The 19,700-nt window shown below is 46.2% G+C and overlaps 1 protein-coding gene across 1 annotated transcript in view; it reads left to right on the top strand.

Moving 5' to 3' along the window:
- CDH16 (cadherin 16) overlaps nt 1-19,700 on the top strand; it is a 755,818-nt gene that overhangs the window by 188,693 nt on the left and 547,425 nt on the right. Inside the window, exon 8 of the mRNA XM_078671187.1 lies at nt 9,358-9,483. Coding sequence (XP_078527313.1) covers nt 9,358-9,483 — 126 coding nt within the window. The remainder of the gene's footprint in view (nt 1-9,357; nt 9,484-19,700) is intronic.

Raw genomic sequence — 19,700 nt, 5'->3', positions numbered from 1 at the left:
TTGTTTTTTTAAGTGAATTTCTATGTTTTTTAACTAATAGTCACGTTTGCAGAATGGTTAAGAAAGGGTTCAGGCCTCCGACAAGCTCTCAGGAATCCTGCTGTGTGGGACTTACTGGAGGTAACAGGAGGGCTTTCGGGCAATAAGGGGACTTTATCCCCCAACCAGTAGTGCACTAGGAAGCATGTTTGCAGAGCGGTGGAGAAAAGGGGCATGGTCTCCGAAGAACTCCAGGACTTTTTTTTATTATTTATTTATTAGGGGAGGGGGCCATGTAGCCCTCCTTCCCTGGGCCGTATTCGGCCCCAGGGACCACAATCCCAGGGCCAGGCATTTTTTGAATGAGTATGGGGGGCACGTGGCCTCACTCCCCAGGCCAAGTGTGGCCTTGAGTACCCCATCCCCTGGGGCCTGGCCTTTTAAAAAAAACAGGATTTGAAACTTACAGGGGGGTGAGCGACCCCTCCTCCTGGGCCAATTTGGCCCCGGGGCCCAGCCTCTTAAAAAAAATATGGGGAGGGGGGCCACGTAGCCCCCATCCCGAGCTAGTTTTGGCCTGGGGCCCCCACCTCACCAAACAAAGTTGATATCCTATGTTAAGCTACCCCGACTCCTAAATATCCCTCTCTCCCACAACAACTTAATTCACTAGTAGGGTACTTGCACTAGAGCTGATCAACACCAACTGAGGCCTTTAAACTCCTCTCCCTTTTTACTACAACTATTCAGCCTGAATTGCCACTGTCAACAACAATAAACTTTAATAAACCATGGCAACTACTCAACCAACTGCCGTCCAGAAAAAGACCCCCAATGCGCATTTTTCTGCCCCTCCACCTTGGAACAAATAACTAATGCATGCTCAAGGCCTTATCCAACAATAGCTTCAACTATAGCAAGTACAATTCCATGTCCATGAAGGACAAATGTGCCCCCATTCCCACAGCAAAATTCCATGTCCTCATAATGCAAATCAGATTGCTGAACTCTACCCAAGCCAACCTCCCCCCAAAAAAAAACACATTTCTTTATTGAACTTTCTCCTGGATGTCTATAGCTGCTGGCATAGGGGCCCCACACCAGACTCTCCTGAGCCTAAACTCTGTCCATAACACACGACAACCAGCCCACTGCCTCTGAATCTCCTTCAAGTCCTCCTTCATAGGTTTTTTAATGCCAAACCCTTCTGCACTACTAAATCATTCTCGCCTAAGTATAGCAACAATACATCAGGACACTTGCCTCCTACCAGCAGCCTATTCAAACATGGAAGAACCTCCCTTTTCCCATGCCAGCTAATAGAATACATGCCAAGATTAAAGCCCAAATTTGCATAATGACTGCTGGTTTTCACGTGTCTCTCGGTCCACTTTATCAAAGAATGTCCCACAATCCAGATATTCAAACCAATGGTCCGAGGTCCTGGAACAGAACATGCAAAACAGAAACAAAAGTTCATTACCTGAACAATCTCAAAATCCCCTCCTCCCCCTAACATAGCGCTGGAAGCAGTTGACTGGCCATCTTCCCGGGCCTATGATAATTTTTTTACTCCAACCCCGCCTCCCTGCTTTTTTTACCATCCCTACACAAAAGGAATGTGACCCAAAGCCTCACGCATCCAAGCCCTGGTGCCCCAGCCCCTTGCGCAGTATCGCTAAAAGCTGCAATGCTAACACCGGCTTCCCATCCCCATATTGAAATACCCCTCCCCCAAGCACCTCTTGAGTACTAAGAACTAACCCCCAGCTGACAAGGCAAAACATAGTTACAGGATAAATTTGGAGCAGTATGCTCCTGCCCTGGCCCCTTTGATCTGTCTTGAAGCTGTGCCGCCAAATCCACAGACCTTTCTCACACCAACAGATGTTCTCCCAGAGTACCCCCAGGCACCCGTTAGCCCCCATGAGCGCAGATACCCGAAACTCATCAAAGAACATCCAGGTCATCAGTTCTGAAAATAACACAGTCTCCCCTTCTCTGCAAATCCTTGGCAACACCATAAGCACCTCACACAATAGGCTCACAGTCGTAGGCCTCCTCCTCGGACCAAAACAACCAACTTCCCTGGCCCAACCTTCTAAAATCCATCTCCTCCTGACTGGACTTTGTCTTATCATGAGATGGTAAATCGGACTACATCCTCCATCCTAGCCCACTCCTCCTCCCTCCTGCGAGATCCACCTGCTAAAAGTTCTGACCAGCCCTGGGCATGAGCTGTCCTTGTAGAGACTGTTAGCGAATCCAGTACCAACCAAAGCATCCTCTGTCTCCTACTGTCCAAAGGCCCTGAGGTATCTGGGTCCTGATTTTGTCTGCCTCCGTGGCCAGCCCATGGAATTTCTCCCACTCTGAACCAGACAAAGCATCAGCAATGTCATTGTTCACACCCGTTACATGTCTGGCTCTAAGCATCACACTTCTGGCACCTCCACACAAAGACCCTCAGCAACTTCAAAACGTGTGCATCCCTAGCTGACTGCCTGTTGATCACTTGCACCACCAACATGTTATCAATCCAAAAGAGAACTCTCTTGTGCAACAACTGGTCTTCCCATAATGTCACTGCTGCTACCAAGGGAAACAATTCCAAAAAGGCAATACTGAGGCCACCACGCTTCCACCCCAGCGGCCATTCCACTGCACGCCATTGCCCCTGCCAATGCAGACCAAAGCCAAAGACTTCTGCTCCATCTGAAAATATCTGTGTTTCCCAGTCCACCTTAGTCAATGCTGCCAATGGAATCCCATTAAAGGATCAAAGAAAAACCTCAACCTCAGGTACTCTTTGACACCTGCAGACAGCCTCACCTGATTATGCAGTAAGGGCAAACCTGACAGTGACAATCCCAATGTCCTACAAAATTTCCTCCCTGCTCTCACCACCCTGAATGCAAAGTTGAAATGTCCCAGGAGCACTGCACCTCTTTCACCGTGACTTTCGCTTTAGCCAGCATCACATCCAACAGCCGCTGCATTGCACATTTTTGTATCCTCTAGCACTCTGGCTTCCATAGCTCCAGAATCGATCTAAAACCCCAAAAAAGACAGCACCGTACTGGGTCAAACTGTCATTTACAGTGCCAGCGGTACTCTAAGCTCCCCCATGAGCTCCTGAAAACTTACCAGCAGATGCTGGCAGTCCGCGGATCCGGAGTTCACCACAAAAAAGAGGTCATCCAAGTAATGTGTAATGTGCTTGTGACCTGTGTTCCATGTAAAGGGCCATTGGAGAATGTGTTGAAGCACTCGAAGAGAGCACACAATATTAAATAGCCCATGGGGCGTGCCTTATCCATATACCATTTATCTTCGAACTGTGCTACCAAAAGCTGTAAGTCAGGAGGGTGTATGACAACAAACGGAAAGCCAACTTAATGTCGCTCTTAGCCATAAGCATACCCTGTCCCAATTCTTCCACTAATGATAGGGCCACATCCACTGAGGAGTATGATACTGAGACTTGTTCATCAGGTATGAAATCATTGACTGAGTGGCCCTCCAGCCATGAGAGGTATTGGATCAACCTGAACTGACCCTGCTTCTTTTTGGGTACCACTCCTATGGGGGACATAGTTAAGTCATCCATCAGACAATCAACAAAGGGACCTGCCACCCTGCCCTCCTGAATCTATTTGTGCAATCTGTCCCTCCCCACCAGCCTGTGTGCGCTGGTTGATTAAAAAAAAGCTGCCCAGCATTGCATCCTTAGGTCTTCATAACCTAGCCTGAACCCCCAAGTAAAACTGGCAACAATAGCCTGGAGTTGTCCTTCTGGTCATATTAGAAAAGCCAAAATTCCAATCTGTCCAGCTCAATTGGCGTATGAGTCCTAGCCCCAGGTCCCTGTCCAACCCTCCCTGTCCTGTGACCAGTTGCCTGCTCTTGATGCTGTCCTCCCATAGTAATTTGCTACTGCCCATGTCCTGCTGAATAGCTTGACTGACCAGCAATTGACCAAGGCTTGTCTGCCTGCGCATTTGGAACATTCATGCCGGTATTTGCAATACTCCCTCGTGCAGAGCCCTTTATTAAAATCCCAGCAAGCTCCCAGCTGACCACTTTGTCCTTTACTTGACACCCCCACCCCTCCGCGGGTGGGGCAGCCCTTAAAGTGCCGATATCGAATCAACACTAGCCATAAACATTGTTTAATCAAATGTTACCAGCCCCATAGTATGCTGCAATAAATCAGTGTCAATCTCACACCATCGGGTAGGAGATCTGGGCTGATCGTAATAATAATAATAATCGTAGGGTTCTTTGGGGAGCATGAAAGTTACAGTACACACCAGCATAAGTACGAAATGCTGTTGTCCGATTCTTTATCGTCACCGGCACCTTCGGCTGCTTGGACAGCTTGAACTCTTCCTTCTTTGAACCTTCCTTGGTCCTTAACTCCCTCTTTGAGTTTCAGCATCTCCACGTAGTCTCCCTTCCATATCCTCTCCTTAGAAGCCCACATGAGAGGACCCCCTACAGGGCTCAAAAAATCCAATCGCACACTCATTTGTGAGCCAGATTTAAAAGGTCCAACTCGTCTTTTCTGGCGAGTAGGAAAATAAACTGACCTTTGACCTCTGTCTCTGAGAGCAGAGAAAATGCAACAAGAGAGCAAGATTTAAAGGCATCTTTATAGCTCACAAAGTAAATGAGCAATATAAATGCCTTTAAATGTTGTTAACCCTGTTACAATTGCTCGCTTTCAGAGACAGAAGTCAAGTGCATTTCAGTTAGGTCAAGTAGATTTTGTAGATTATTAGACCTGCAGGTCTAGTAAAAGTTAAATGATTTTTTTAACCCTGCCCTAATGGTTTCAATGTCCCAATGTACGGCAGGTTTTTGACTTTCAACTCTTTGCTCTACCAGTTTGTCTGTCTTCCCTGCCTTTGTTGCCTTATCGCCCCGCTTGTCACTCCCCCATCTCTGTACCTGCACTCTTATCTGAAACTTTGGTTGTAGACCCAGGCTGTTTTTTGCGACTCCGCTTTCCCGGTGTTACCCAGGACCCCTTGCTCATTGTCCCCGTGTCCCAGGACCAGCACTCTTGAAGTTATACTGTGCTCTTCCGTACTGACACCGGTGTCCCTTAAATAGAGACATTTCCTTAAGCAGGCCTCCCTAATCATCGGAGGCTCCTTCACCTCTACCCCAAGGGATACCATTTTAGCAGCGTTCACCCTGCGTTAGCTTACCAGGCGCCAAAGTCGGTGCCTGCTCCGGAGCCCACTGCCTTGCCATCCCTTCAAGCTGCAAGGCTCCACCATGTCTGCCTTGAGGATGTGTAAACCTGCATCTTGCAAAAAACTATGGCCACATTGATTAGTGGCACCCTTCCGCCCGTAACCTTGTTGCCGCCATCTGAACTCTACAATCTGTACCTCATCCTCATCTCTCAGTTCACCCTACTTCAGGCTCTCTCCATCGTAAACCAGCATTAATAACTCAAATACATCTTTTTCAACCACCTGTTGGGCATCCTCATCCATCCACCATTGCGTGTGTACATCATGTTGCACCACCGCATTTTGAACCAACTTACACTGGGGGCTATACCCTGCTCTCCCAACCTTTCCATGGCCAAATCGGCACCGGCAGGCTGCCCAGGGGCCGCTCTCCTCATGCAGAAGCAGTCCCTCTGGGTCACCTGGGTGCCTGCATAATCGGGGTCCGGCACAGTGGTGAACATGTGAACTCTGCTACAGCTACACGCTCCACTGCCTTCCTGATGGGGCGGCTGTTACGGGGCGGTGTCCCCTCCGCCAACAGCTTGAGGTGCCCGCTTCTTCGAGAAGCCTCATCGACTGGGCCACCTTATCTTTGCTGGACATGCCTGTAGACATCACAAGTAAATGGAATAACAAATTAACCGCTCTCACTAATAAAACTAGCATAAAGGCACAAACAGAAGCTGCCAGGGCACAAAAACACTAACTGTGACAAAATGGTGGCTGGTTCCGCAAAATGTCTGGCTATATACCCCTGGGCTAAATATGCACCCCAAAATACGTCCAAAGCCTGAGCAGATGTCCGACTGCTCCACTTCCCCAAAATACCTGGGGGGCAGACCATACTATGGTCGGCTGCCCCCATAATCGCCATTTGGCTTTTGGCCAATATGCATGCGAAAATTTGTGGACCAAGTCCTTCATCTTTAGGTCTCTTGACGTTTATTACTTTTTATCAGAAACATTAAATGTATGTCTGTTTTTGTTTAGTTGCTTTGGAAGCTAATTATCATATTTAAAGATTCTAAAATGCCCACTAGAATATGAAACTATTGCTCATTAGATTGAATATAATGTCCCTTAAAATGTAATCCTTAATTATTACAACCTCTGTTCATAATCAATCAAAATTAACATTTAAAATAGTTTTAAAAACATTAAATGTGTTAAAGACCAAGGGGGTGAAAATGCTTTTTTAAGTAAAGTGACTTTTTAAATAGTAACATGGAGGCCAGTCACCAAGCAACAGAAATGCAAAGCAGTTTTATTACTGTAGTGACAAACGCCACATGCCGCTGTTCTCGCTGGAACTCCAGAGGGAATCCCCTAGGAATGAAGATTGGAAAAAGCTTTCTTAAAATAACGCTCCCATTTTCAACCACGTTCACAGCGAGCCGCCTTGGCGTTACGCCACAGGGCGAATTAGACCTGCAGAGTTTGCAGGGAGGACAATTCGGCCATTGTGGCTTCGGCCGCCTCGCTTTTACGTGAAGTCATCTTCACTATAAAAAGTGTAGCAGGCTAAAAACAAGGCAATCTAGAAACCCATTATAGATGTAACACACTTTCCAACCTTTATTTCTGGAAGAAGCTTCCGAAAACCGTGAGTCCTTCTTTTAGTTCGCAGGACGCTGGAGGGTCTATAGAAAATAGTCAGCATCTGCCTTTGCCCTTCTTAGGAACTGTTCTGCAGAGAGGGGTCTCCATATTGCAGAAGCAACTGACAAGCAACGTGTCACGGCGTGATGCTCAGTCTAAACAGACGTGTTTGTAGCTGAAGCATTTCCATGGCAACAACAAAAATTGTGTTGCCTTTTACTTTGATGCTGAATGTACGCAGTCACTTTAGTTAGTGCTATTTATTTAAACCTGCCTGCATTTGCACACAATTACCATTTAATTATGTGTGGACAGTTTCAACTCTATGTCATGCAGGTACCAATGTTATTGCAATGAACCATTCTTGTATATAGAAAATGATGTCATCGTGGCTCCTTGAACACCCAGCTAGAAGTAATCCATTTTGGAACGTAGTGTTTTTTTTTATCTAGTTGGAAATAAGAGAAAATAATATTTAAAAGTATGTCCAAATCAATCAAGGCATTTATTTTATTTTATTAAAGTACAATTCGTCAAGGCATCCAGTTATGGCCAGCATTAGCTTAACATGTCGAAGAATAAGCGTGCTCAGAGGTCCATAACAGCCCCTATGAAAGACGTCGGAGTACCGACCACCATGGCTGGAAATATTCAATCCATCCCACACCTCTTTAATCCATCACCAGATATCACCTTCCTCTTTATCTCACTCTTGCAGGTGCCAGGGGCCTTATTTATGAAAAGTGACGCATCGCTGCGTGAAAACAGCGGTGCGTCACTTTTCACTGCGCCCTCCTGCGAGATCAATGATGCGTGATATTTACACTATGACGCATCATGGCGCAAGGAGTTACAGATACGTCAGTATTTCTGACGTATCTGTAAGCGCAAAAGTCACGCATTGCTGGAGTGTGTCACAAAAGTGACGCAACTCCAGCAATGCGTCCTTTCACATGGGGAAAGCCCCATGTGAAAGGGCTTGCGTCAGTCTTACGCCTGCTGTGAGGCAGGCGCAAGATTTTTACGCAACAGCGTCCTAAAAGTGACGCAGTGAAATCTCATATATTTCACAGCGTCACTATTACGAGGCTTTTTGCGTGTGAACGCCCCCTTTGCATACATTACGCAGGTATAATGTAGCGCAGGGGTTTACAAAGTGACGCATCTGCTTAGATGCGTCACTTTGTAAATAGTGCGCATCAGGAGGCAAGTTTTACGCCACCGATGCGTCACAAAAAGTGACGCATCGGAAGCGCAAAACTCACGCAAGGCCTCATAAATGAGGCCCCAGGTTTCTTCCAGTGTCAAGGTTTGCTCGGCCATACTTGTCTTCCTTCTCCTTTCCCCTTCTGTGTTTTTCACTCTTGTGCTCTGGGCAGTGGCGGCTCCTCCACTAAAGCAGAGGAGCTTTGCCCCACTGCTATCCCCACTGCTATTTCAGCAGTGCATAAAAGAAAAAGAAAATGATAACAATAGGACGTTAGTATCATTTTATTTTTCTATGCGGCACTCAGGGGCGGAGCTGTGCTCTGTGACGCCAGTGCAGAGTGAGGAGTGGTTTGCACTCCTCTAAGTGCGCATGACGGCTTGGCCAGCCCCAACATACCCGGCCGCCTCCTAGGCACTGCCTGAGCGGCCAAACAGGCCTCTCAGACCAATCACAACGCTTCTCCTGCAGCGGCGTGAATGACTGGGAGAGTCCGGAAGCCTGAGTGCTTTCAGTGCTTCCAGCAGATCTGAAGAAGACAGAGGAGAGGTGTGCGGCAGCGCAGTGGAAAAGGTAAGTTTATTTATTTATATATTTATTAATCCATTCCCCTTGCCTCCCACCCCCGTGCGGAGACAGTTGCCACTGGATCTGCGTCAACCTTTGATGAGGGAAAATAATAGCTCGTACCCAGAAATGAGTACTGGTCGGCCCTTCCTGCAACCGGCTCAAATTAAGCACTGGACAATACAGATATAGAGTACTTGTGGTAACATATATGCCAATGGACGCGATATAAGAGGGAAACTTCTGATTTTTTAAGCCAAAAATTGCTTTATTTTAGCTGTCTCCCTTCTGAAATTGCCTCTGCTGCAGTAGAAAATTACTCTCGATTTTTTCTCCCAAAATACTCCCACTTTCCTGTTTTAAAATGTTTGCAAGTATGTGATAGGGTCTGAACTGCGTCTTACATAATATTTCGGAAACGCATGGCCACACTAGGCAAAACTGTTTCTCCTGTCTCGCTCCTCGCCATGAACCAGCGCCAACCTGAACACAGGCACGCTCGGTTCACGATTTATCATCTGCGTGGGCCACACTTTCAGGATGGCAAGCTGGGCACAGGTCCTGGAGTGGTTGGCAAACCTTTCATGTCTGAATCACACTTTGGGTCTTTGACAGTCGACAAGAGGGAACATACAGTCTTTATGGGAATACCACTCTTTTTGAATGCCAAGATTTGCTTGTTATTTACTTTAGCCTTATTTCTGTTTTTTGCATTTTTACAGTTCATAATAATTCAGTTGATTCCATTTATTCTAGGTGAATTGGAACAGCAACAACGTTCATTACCTTCTGGAGGGGGATTTCGCGAAGGGTGTATTTGCAGTTGATCCTGCAGGAAATATCTATGTAAATCAAGAACTGGACAGAGAGGAGCAAGCACAGGTAAATGGAGGCATCAACCGTGTTTTTTGCAATTTTCACCCCGGGTGGCTGGGTATGCTCAGACGTGAGTCCCAGGCTCTCCACACCACTGGAGTCAAGCTATCCAGGCTGAATGAAGGCTGATAGCCAGAAACCGGTCCTTGGATGCTTGATTCCGGTCTGGGAAAGACATGGCTTGGTAGTTCGGACTGGACTGTTCCCATGAGGCACAGGGTCAGAGCTGATTTGCATATAGCCAGTGTCTAACCCAGGGTGGTGTGGAGTGCAAAAAAACGATGGATTTAGGCCCAGATCCTTGTACTGGGGTGAATGTATGACATTGTTCTACATTCTGTCCATCAACTGTGTTTTTTGCAATTTTCACCCCGAGTGGGCTGGGTATGCTCAGACGTGAGTCCCAGGCTCTCCACACCACTGGAGTCAAGCTATCCAGGCTGATGAAGGCTGATAGCCAGAAACCGGTCCTTGGATGCTTGATTCCGGTCTGGGAAAGACATGGCTTGGTAGTTCGGACTGGACTGTTCCCATGAGGCACAGGGTCAGAGCTGATTTGCATATAGCCAGTGTCTAACCCAGGGTGGTGTGGGGTGCAAAAAACGATGGATTTTGGCCCAGATCCTTGTACTGGGGTGAATGTATGACATTGTTCTACATTCTGTCCATCAACTGTGTTTTTGGCAGAGTTAGAGGTGCCAGGATGTGCAACTCCTACAGTTGTAAAATGGTTCATTCTGCACCAAGATGTTCATTTCATGGCAGTTATTAAGGGTTGAGCGCACGTCTCTTCTCAATATGCTCCTATCTCAGTGGTGGCACCATCTTGTGTGTTTTCTCCTGCCACCTTCTCGTGATGACATCCTAGGCATGAATGTTCTCGCATTGTTCTGTTACCTCTCCTAAGCATGACTGTTGGAAATGTTCTGGTACATCCTGCACTTTTCCCCAGAGGACTCTACATATTTGAGCACAGTAGAGATTATCTCTGGATATTTGTTGCTGACTGTATTAGAACATTGGAATATTGGGAGCTCCAAAGGAGACAATGAAGTGGCTCAGGGCTTATAATGGCTGGTATGAGCCTTCTGCTCCAACATTCCAATGTTTGTCTTTCTGTTTCTTCTTGAATGTAGAACATTGTACTCTCATTCTGTACGATTTGTTAAATGCCCTCTCCCTCATTATAGCCCTTGACCTTTGGCTCGGGCCTATAACTTGGTTTCAGGGCCTTTAACAACCGGCAGTGGACTATAAGGCTATAGTAGCTACCAATATGTATCTCCATCCAAAGTGAAGAGTGGCTACTGGCACCAAAGCAGGCTATGGAGTGATAGAGAGCTATGAACCTCCTCCTCTCTAATGGAATTCCGAAGGGCTCTGAAGCCCTGGCTATTCGACTGAGCTCCCCCAGCCCCAGCGCCTGGATACTGCCCCACCGGATGATTAGTCGCTAGATATATATATATATCCACTGATTGATTGATGTTGACTGATTTGATTACGTAACAGGAACAGACCTTTTTACCTGTTCTCCTGGGGGAGGGTTTACTGCGTCCTTTCATCGTAACTGGGCTCCTTCACCTTCCGAGTGTATTTTGTGTGATAACACATATGTGTGACATGTATGGAAGCCACGGCGTATATGAATGTTGTTTCCTACAAGAACACAGTGAATGTTGCCCAAGCTGATTGTACCCTGCATCAAGGTTGCTTTAATCCGTACCTGCAACAGCCCCTGGCAGATGTTCCTCAGAGCCTGTGAAGTCTAAATCTGGAGCTAGAAGACCTGCTGCTATGCCACGCTTGGAAAAGTAAGGAGCCATGCTTGCTGGCGTACTTTAGAGCAAGGGGTGAATGTACCACTCAATGTAATTGTTGGAAGATTTGCCCGCAGTTTGGTTTCACTTGTATCATTATTGAAAAAGTATGATTGCTTCTTTTATTTTCTTACTTACCTTTTATTTAAAGTCATGTTGACGGGCATGAACATGGTTTGGCACTTGCCAACCATTTTTTCTCACTTTTCTTTACATCCATTTTATTGATTTGATTATAGTTTTAGGCTACTTAATTTTAGAGTTATGTCCGTTTGTTTTGTTTGTTTTCTTCTCTAAATTTGCTAATTGTTTTTGATTCTCCCTCGTTGTATCTTTCCCTTTCCTCTTTAGAGACTGCTACAGCAAATGAGTGAGAGGGAGAGATGCAATCATCTGTTGGTGGATGACTGCTCATTTTTCTAAGTTTCATTCTTCTAAAACTGAGGTTCTACTCTAACCCTTATGAATGGACCAGTTGAATAATGCCTCCTGGCTAGCTGTCTTCAATTGATGCCCCAGTCTTGTATACATTGCAAGACATTTGAGAATGTTCGAGTCTCCTTCTGCCGAACTTACAGGCTGCCAACGCGGGCAATAGCTGCATCGCTCAGCCCAGGGTACTGAAAATAATAAACCCTTTCCTAGATTCTTAAATTTACTCTCATATGGCGAAGGCTTTAATCCAATTAAGACTCGACTATATGAACCCTGTTTATCTCACATCTCAGTCAATCTGGCCCAGCACCTCTAACTGGATCCATCACTCCATTAGCTACCTATTCGAATAGAACTACCCTTTAAGTCTAAGACTATAGTGCACAGGGCCACCCATTGGACTTTGTAATATCTGAATTTTCATTTTCCTGGCATACTCCTGTCAAAAATCTTCACTCTGCTGCCCACTTCAGGCTATCTATTTCTAAATCCAGGTCAATCTTTAATAGTGACAAAGACTTTTTCTACAAACATCTAATCCATGGAATCGCATGCTTTTACATTTATGCTCTGAAGCTACCATATTCCTGTTTAGAAACATTTTGAAAACCTAGCTTTTTAATCAGTTAGGTTATGTGAATTTATGAAGTGTGGTTAATCACCCATGAGGGTATCCAGGCACTGAGTAGGGCAGGCCTAAGGGGAAAGGAGGAGATCATGCCTGTTTCGTCTGCAAGACCCATGTCTTGAAGGAAACAGCCATTACAATGCGGCTGTTACTACGCATGCCGTTACGTCGCATGCGTTACAACGCATGCGACGTAACAACGCATAAAAATTACAACGCAGGCCAATTCATCGCATGCGCTTTTAAAACGAATGTGATGTAATGGCGTCAGAGCACAGACAGCAATGCTGGAACAGGGACAGAGACGGCGATGCTGGGAACGGGACCGGAACACAGGAAATCGGAGCAGAGACGGCCACGAGGAGAGAGAGGTAAGGGGGATTAGAGTTTAGGGTAGTCTCAGGTGGTAGTAGTGTAGGCTTTAGGGCTTAGGGTAGTGTCAGGGCGTTGTAGTGTATGCAAGTATTTTAGGCTTTAGGGCTTAGGGAAGTCTCAGGGGGTTGTAGTGTATGCTCGTGTTTTAGACTTTAGGGCTTAGGGTAGTGTCAGGGGGTTGTAGCATGTGCAGGTATTTTAGGCTTTAGGTCTTAGGGTAGTCTCAGTGGGTTGTAGTGTATGCTAGTGTTTTAGGCGTTAGGGCTTAGGGTAGTGTCAGGGGGTTGTAGTGTATGCTAGTGTTTTAGGCATTATGGCTTAGGGTAGTGTCAGGGGGTTGTAGTGTATGCTAGTGTTTTAGACTTTAGGGCTTAGGGTAGTGTCAGGGGGTTGTAGTGTATGGTATTGGTTTAGGCTTTAGGGTTTAGCGTTGTGTAAGCAGGTCCGGTATGGTAGTGTTTCATGTAAAGGGGACAGACAGTGCGTAGGGGTAGGGTCATGTTTGTTTGCATTGTAAATACATGAGGGGAAATGGAGTCCGTTGCAAACGCATTTAGTATGCATTTCAGAGGAAATGCGAACTAATGCCATCCGGTGTAAAACATGCTTTGTAAAGGTACATGTGAACTAAAAACCGTGTTGTAAAAGCACGCGTTGTTTTAGTTTGCGATGTATCGTCATACATCCTGTCTTGAGGTTCCTTTGAAAGTCCTTGGGGAAGAGGCAGGGTCTGAGTTGTTGTGGAAGGTCGTTCCATCTTGGCTGCGAGATATGAGGCGGAATGTCCTCCACCTCTGGTCTTCTTGTTGTCAGAGAGGTGTGCTCTTGACTGGGACACAGATTGAAGGTGTCTAGTGGGTTGGCTGAAGTTGAGGTCGTAGCTTAGGTAAGCTGAACTGGAGTTGTGGAGAGCTTTGTAGGTGTGGGTGAGCCACTCGAACTTACATCTTTCCTGGACTGGGAGCCAGTGGAGATTGTTAAGGTGTGCAGAGATTAGGTTATTTCACGGGATGTTTAGGATGAGTCTGGCAGTGGCATTCTGGGTGGTTTGGAGTCAAAGTAAGACATTGGCTGTAATTCTGTTGTGGAGGGCATTTCAATAATCAGGTCTACTTGTGATAAGAGCCTGGGTGAATTTTTGTCTGGTGGTCAGTGGGATCCACTTGAAAATCTTGCGTAGCATTCGCAGAATGTGGAAGAATGATGAGGAGATGGCATTGGTCTGTCTGCTCATGGAGAGGTTTGTGTCCAGGATGATCTCAAGGTTCTTGGCATGGTCCGCAGGGGTCGGTGGGGGCAAAGTTCGGAGGGCCACCAAGAGGCATCCCAGGGGGAGTGGCTGTTGCTGCAATTAGGACTGCCCCAGTTTTGCCTGTGTTGAGCTGGAGGCAGTTGGTTTTTATCCAAGCAGAGACGTTGCTCATGGAGTTGCCGAAGTCTTTTTTGGTGGTGCTGGTTGAGTCAGTAAGGGATAGGAGGATGAGCTGAGTACCGTCAGTGTAGGATACTATGTTGATGCTGTGGCCTGTGGTGACATTCGTGAGGGGCTTAATGTAGACATTGAAGAGTTTTGGGCTGGCTGGCAATCCTTGATTGATTTACACAGATTTGTTTCTTTGGTTCTGAGATGTGGGGGGAAGTCTTAGGGCTGCATCTAGGGTGGTGCGATTGGTACCACTGCACCGGGCGCTGACGTGGGGGTGTCATTTTTTCAAGTATATTATCATTTTAAAAGCGCCTGCTGCCTCGTTCCTGGCCTCTAGCAATTTTCAGACATCAATTAAAATGTCAAGATAACTCCAGTGATTAATGTCTTCTGGAAAAGAGACCGGAGGTTTGTTTAGTGGGTTAAAATTGCCTGCTGCTAAGAACGTGCACCATGTAGATAACAAAGTGCATATAATGTAAATAGGTCAGTCGGTTACTGCTTCTGTAAGAGAGCTCCTTTTGTTACTTGTCATTTATAAGTCAAAATCATAATATAGAACAGTGAGCTATTAACTGTCATCAAATAGCTGCATGCAAACTGCAAGCATATGTTAGAGCTATATGTTTTTCTGCCCAGTGTTTCATTATCCTAATCTTGCTAAAAGGGTTCATTTGTGTAGAAAACAATTCTCATTATTAAGGAGAACCCCTAACAATGATGTTATGTTTTAAATTCTGAATTTGTGCTTTTCCAGACGAAGGACTCTTAAACTATATTGCCTACCAGTAGAAATGACTTAGCAAGGGGTATATCAGACCACTCTCCTATCTGGGTGGAGGCAGTCCTACATGAAATAAGGGTAGGGAAGGTCGCGCCGATCAACCCCTGGTATCTTCGGGACCCAGTGGTAAAAAAGGCCCTGCTTCAGGCCATAGATAACTACTTTGCGGACAATGTAGGATCTGTGAACTCACATCAAATCATATGGGAAGCGTTCAAGACAGTGCTGAGGGGGCAGGCACTCTCTCTCATTGCAGGGGTGCGAAAAGAGAAGGTGAAAGACCTGGTCCTTCTGGAAATAGACATCCTCCAATTGGAGGACGAGAGTCCGGGAGCAGCCATAGAAGAGATAACGCATGAGCTCAATCTCAAGAGGGAAGAGTACAAGTTACTGCCTACTGATATGGCCAAAATGTTAGGCAGGGCAGGATATAAGACTTGGGCGATAACGCCGGGAAGCTCCTAGCATGACTGGACAAGAAGAAATTGGCTAGTCGATTGGTACCAGAACTCAGGGATGCTAGCGGCGAGAAAATAACAGATCCACAGGCGATCGACAAGGAATTTGTAGAGCATTACTGTCAGGTATACCGGGCGAGTTCCTCCTTGTCTGAGGAAGACTCATGAGCAATGCTTTCAGACAGCCGACACCCAACCCTGACCCCAGAGGAAAAGCAGTCCCTAGATAGCGCCTTAACTAATGATAAGATCACACACGCAATCAGAAATCTCAAACCTGGGAAGGCGCAGGATCCTAACGGCCTGCCGATTGAATTGTACAAACTCAAACCGGACGCCATGGCGCCGCATATGCGGGTAATGTTTGAAGAAAGCAGGAAAGTGGGTCTGCTTCCCCGGGACCAAAGTGTAGCAACTCTAGTTACAATATACAAAGACAGCAAACCCAGAGATAGGTGTTCATCCCACAGACCCATTTCCCTACTGAACACAGAGCCCAAGATCCTGGCCAAACTATTGGCGAGCCGCTTGATCCAGGTTATTAGTAATGATTAGAAATAAGCCTTTGTACCGCACACTATCCATTTGTCTGAAATGTCCAAGGTTCAAAGAGTTCCCAACAGCTCCTAAATGTTTATTCCCAAAGCAATGTTATCATTCCATGGTGATCAGTCAATACTCCAAATTGTCCGAGATGAAACAGAGCCACACTAGGTAATTGTTCTCATTGGATGTCAATTTATTTTCTGGTGGTTGTTATATCCATCACAAAAAGACTGCCATTATACCAACACGTGTTTCGAGTAAAAGAAGTATTGAAAGTCCTGTTTAAACTTGGACAGCGCTGCGACTGTCCTACACGCGACGCGGTCAGGGACACAGAAGTTTTTTTTAAGGAAACGCCACGGTTGTATATGGGTCGGAACGTATCAGGGTTCCTTCCCTGAGTATTTCAGTTTGCTTGTGATTGGAGCAGGGTCCTTGTGCAACTGACAGGACTTTCAATACTTCTTTTACTTGAAAGAAACTTTGAACAGCCCCCTTATATAAGGTTCCTGCCAGAGATTCAATAATAGTTGACGATAACTTCATGAGAGTAATCAGTACAGACTTTGAGATAGCGTATTTGACAGGAACATTAATGGGACACAGAATACTGGTGCCCAGGAAGTTATTGGGAAGTAGATGTTGAAAAAGGTTGTGGATTTTTGGCAACCAGAAGCACGAGGAAACTATTGCGAATTGACGTACATTGTCAAGAACGATCGTCTTTACCAATTGCCTTGACAAAGTCTATGGAAAGACGAAACACGTGTTGGCATAATGGCAGTCTTTTTGTGATGGATATAACAACCACCAGAAAATAAATTGACATCCAATGAGAACAATTACCTAGTGTGGCTCTGTTTCACCTCTGACGATTTGGAGTATTGACTGATCACCATGGAATGATAACATTGCTTTGGGAATGAACATATAGGAGCGGTTGGGAACTCTTTGAACCCTGGACATTTCAGACAAATGGATGGTGTGCAGTACACAGGCTTATTTCTAATCAATTGTTATACGCGAAAAATTTCTGTTGTGTAATTGGCATCTTCTGGTAGTAGGTGCCTACGAGCCAGACGAGCACCCCTATTATATTTCAGAACTTTATTTGTCACACTATACCACTATCAATGTAAATTAGTACAAACGTTTGATTGTGCGGTTCCTTTCCCTGTCTTGGGAAACACTACTACCTCTATTGTTTTGCAGGTTATTAGTAAGCTGGTACACCCTGACCAATCAGGCTTGATGCCCAACCGGGACACCGCATTGAACCTGAGGAGATTGCATGGGATGTTGGTGAGACTCAGCACGATCTATGAGTATACAGTGGTGGTCTCGTTGGACGCCACACTGGCGTTCGACACTATCGAGTGGTCATACCTATTCGCAATCCTGGCAAAGATGGGTTTCGGGCCCGGGTTCATAGGTTGGGTGTGGCTATTGTACGCTGAACCCTTGGTGCAAATAGTGGTCAACAATGAGAAATCTGAGGTGTTTACACAGAGTCCCGGAACACGTCAGGTGTGTCCGTTGTCACCGCTGCTGTTTGCTCTTTCCCTTGGGACCCTGGCAGCGTGGATCGGCAGAGACCCGGTAATCAGGTGTCTCAAGTGGTCTGGGACCTGGGAGGACCGCTTCTTCCTCTATGTGAACGATATCCTATTGTATCTGGCTTCCCCCAGGTCATCGCTCAATGCAGTCCTCATTATATTCGCCATCTTTGGGAGATACTCTGGTTATACAATAAACTGGGCCAAATCCTTGCTGTAAGTTCTCAATGGTGATCCTCCATGCCAGCCTAAAAACTGTGCAATTCAGATTGCTATAGGGGGCTTTCAGTACTTGGGAATCTTCATTTCGGCGGACCACAAGACCCGATATGACCAAAACCTGCCCCCCCCCCTTCGGAGACTGAAATGAGACATCGCACATTGGAGGGCGCTCCCTCTCTCCCTGCTAGGCAGGGCAGCACTCTTCAAAATGATGTTGTTTCCGCTCTACCTTTACGCCTTGCAGAATTACCAAGACCTGATCCCTACGTGCTATTTTAAGGAAGTAGAGGGTCTTCAGAGGGAACTCCTTTGGGACGGTAGACCCGAATAGCTTTGTAGAAGCTAGCTTTGGGCGAATACAACACGGGGATCGGTTTTCCCGATATAAGGAAATACTACTGGGATGCTCACCTAGCCGCAATCAACCATTGCACATATCGATGCTGGGAGGACCCGGGGTATAGAATGGACAAATGGGTGCTTCCGAGGGGTAACTACAACAGGGCCCTCTACTCTACATCGCACAAGTTCCAATTAAAAGGGCCAACCAAAGACTCAGTGCAAGTCTGGCGGGCAGCGAATCGAAGCCTGGGATGGGAACAGAAGCTCGCACTCGCCACTCCCTTGTGGGACGCTGAAAAACTAGGCACCCTGGAGACTTCGAGGGGCTTTGACAAATGGGATTGGATCGGGATTTGAAAGAGTTGAGATCTATGGAAGGGGGGGTGTCATTTGCCTCCCTGAAGAACGAGTACGATGTAGCAGATACTGAGTATTTCTGTTATTTGCAGGTAAGGCATGCCCTGCTTGCCTATTTACCCAGGGGTGCCTCTCCCCCAGAGTCCTCACCATTGGAAGACAAGCTCATAGATGGCTATCTGCCTACAAAAGTGATCTCCCTAACATATAAGAAATTAATTAACAATACGCCCGATTCCCTCATACTGATTAGGGAACAGTGGGTGATGGATGGACTAGAGCTGGACGATGAAGAATGGTAGGAAGTGATCTCCTCCCCATGAGAGGTTGCGATTTCCTCTAGGCTGCATCTGGTACAGCTAAAGATTCTCCCTAGAGTGTATGTGTCTGGGTCTTGGCTTTTCGACATTGGAAGGGCAAATGATGGGAGTTGCAGGAGGCAATGTGGGCAAGAGGGCACATTCAGGCACATCTCATGGGATTGTGGGTACATCCAGAGTTACTGGCAGGGAATACATGAGTGAATTAAAGAGGTTCTTAGGGTAAGCCTTCGACTTGAAGCCAAGCTTTGTCTCTTAAATGTGTGAGAACACATAGACTTAAATAACAAGGACAAAACATGGGTCCCATTGTGCCTTTTGCTGGCTAAGAGGAATATAGCCCAGCTCTGGGGGGCTGGGATGCCGCCTTGACTCACTAGATGGAAAGCAGATATGGACTGGTGCATGTTTCATGAGAAGACAGTATACACAGCGCATGGGTGCCCCAAAAAGTGGTCTGCAATTTGGAATAAATGGGGTGACATTTGTGCTCCACCTGTGATCCCCTTCCTAGAGGAACCTGTAAGACTTTCAGTCCTGATTCATTCGTCACCAACTGTATGATTTAATGTTCAGATGTAATTATACTGTAAAGATACATTATTCCTCCTACTTGTATGCATGGTATCGATTCTCTTTGTTTAATAAAAAGAGTTTATAAAAAAAAAGTTTAAAAAAAAGAAGAGCAGTGGAGTGGAGGTCTGTGGTGGCTCCTGCCTGCACCTCATCCCTGGTGGTCCAGTGGGAGAGCCTTGCTCTTCTGCTGGCCTTTCGTAGCTTTTGCCTGTCCGTGTGTGCCTCGTTTTGTGCTTTTTCTGTTGCCTTTTTTCCCTCTGTTCCTTTTTTCTCTTTGTGTCTTTATTGTATATTATTTCCCTTTCTGTGCCTCCTTTTCACTGCCCAGCTGCTCTCTCTCTCCCTGACCTCTACTTAATGGCGGCCGCTGCATGACAG

The sequence above is a fragment of the Lissotriton helveticus genome, chromosome 12 (assembly GCF_964261635.1).
Source record: "Lissotriton helveticus chromosome 12, aLisHel1.1, whole genome shotgun sequence".
NCBI classification, from domain to species: domain Eukaryota; kingdom Metazoa; phylum Chordata; class Amphibia; order Caudata; family Salamandridae; genus Lissotriton; species Lissotriton helveticus.
The sequence above is the reverse complement of the archived record's forward strand: the minus strand, read 5'-3'. Positions and strand labels throughout refer to the sequence as shown.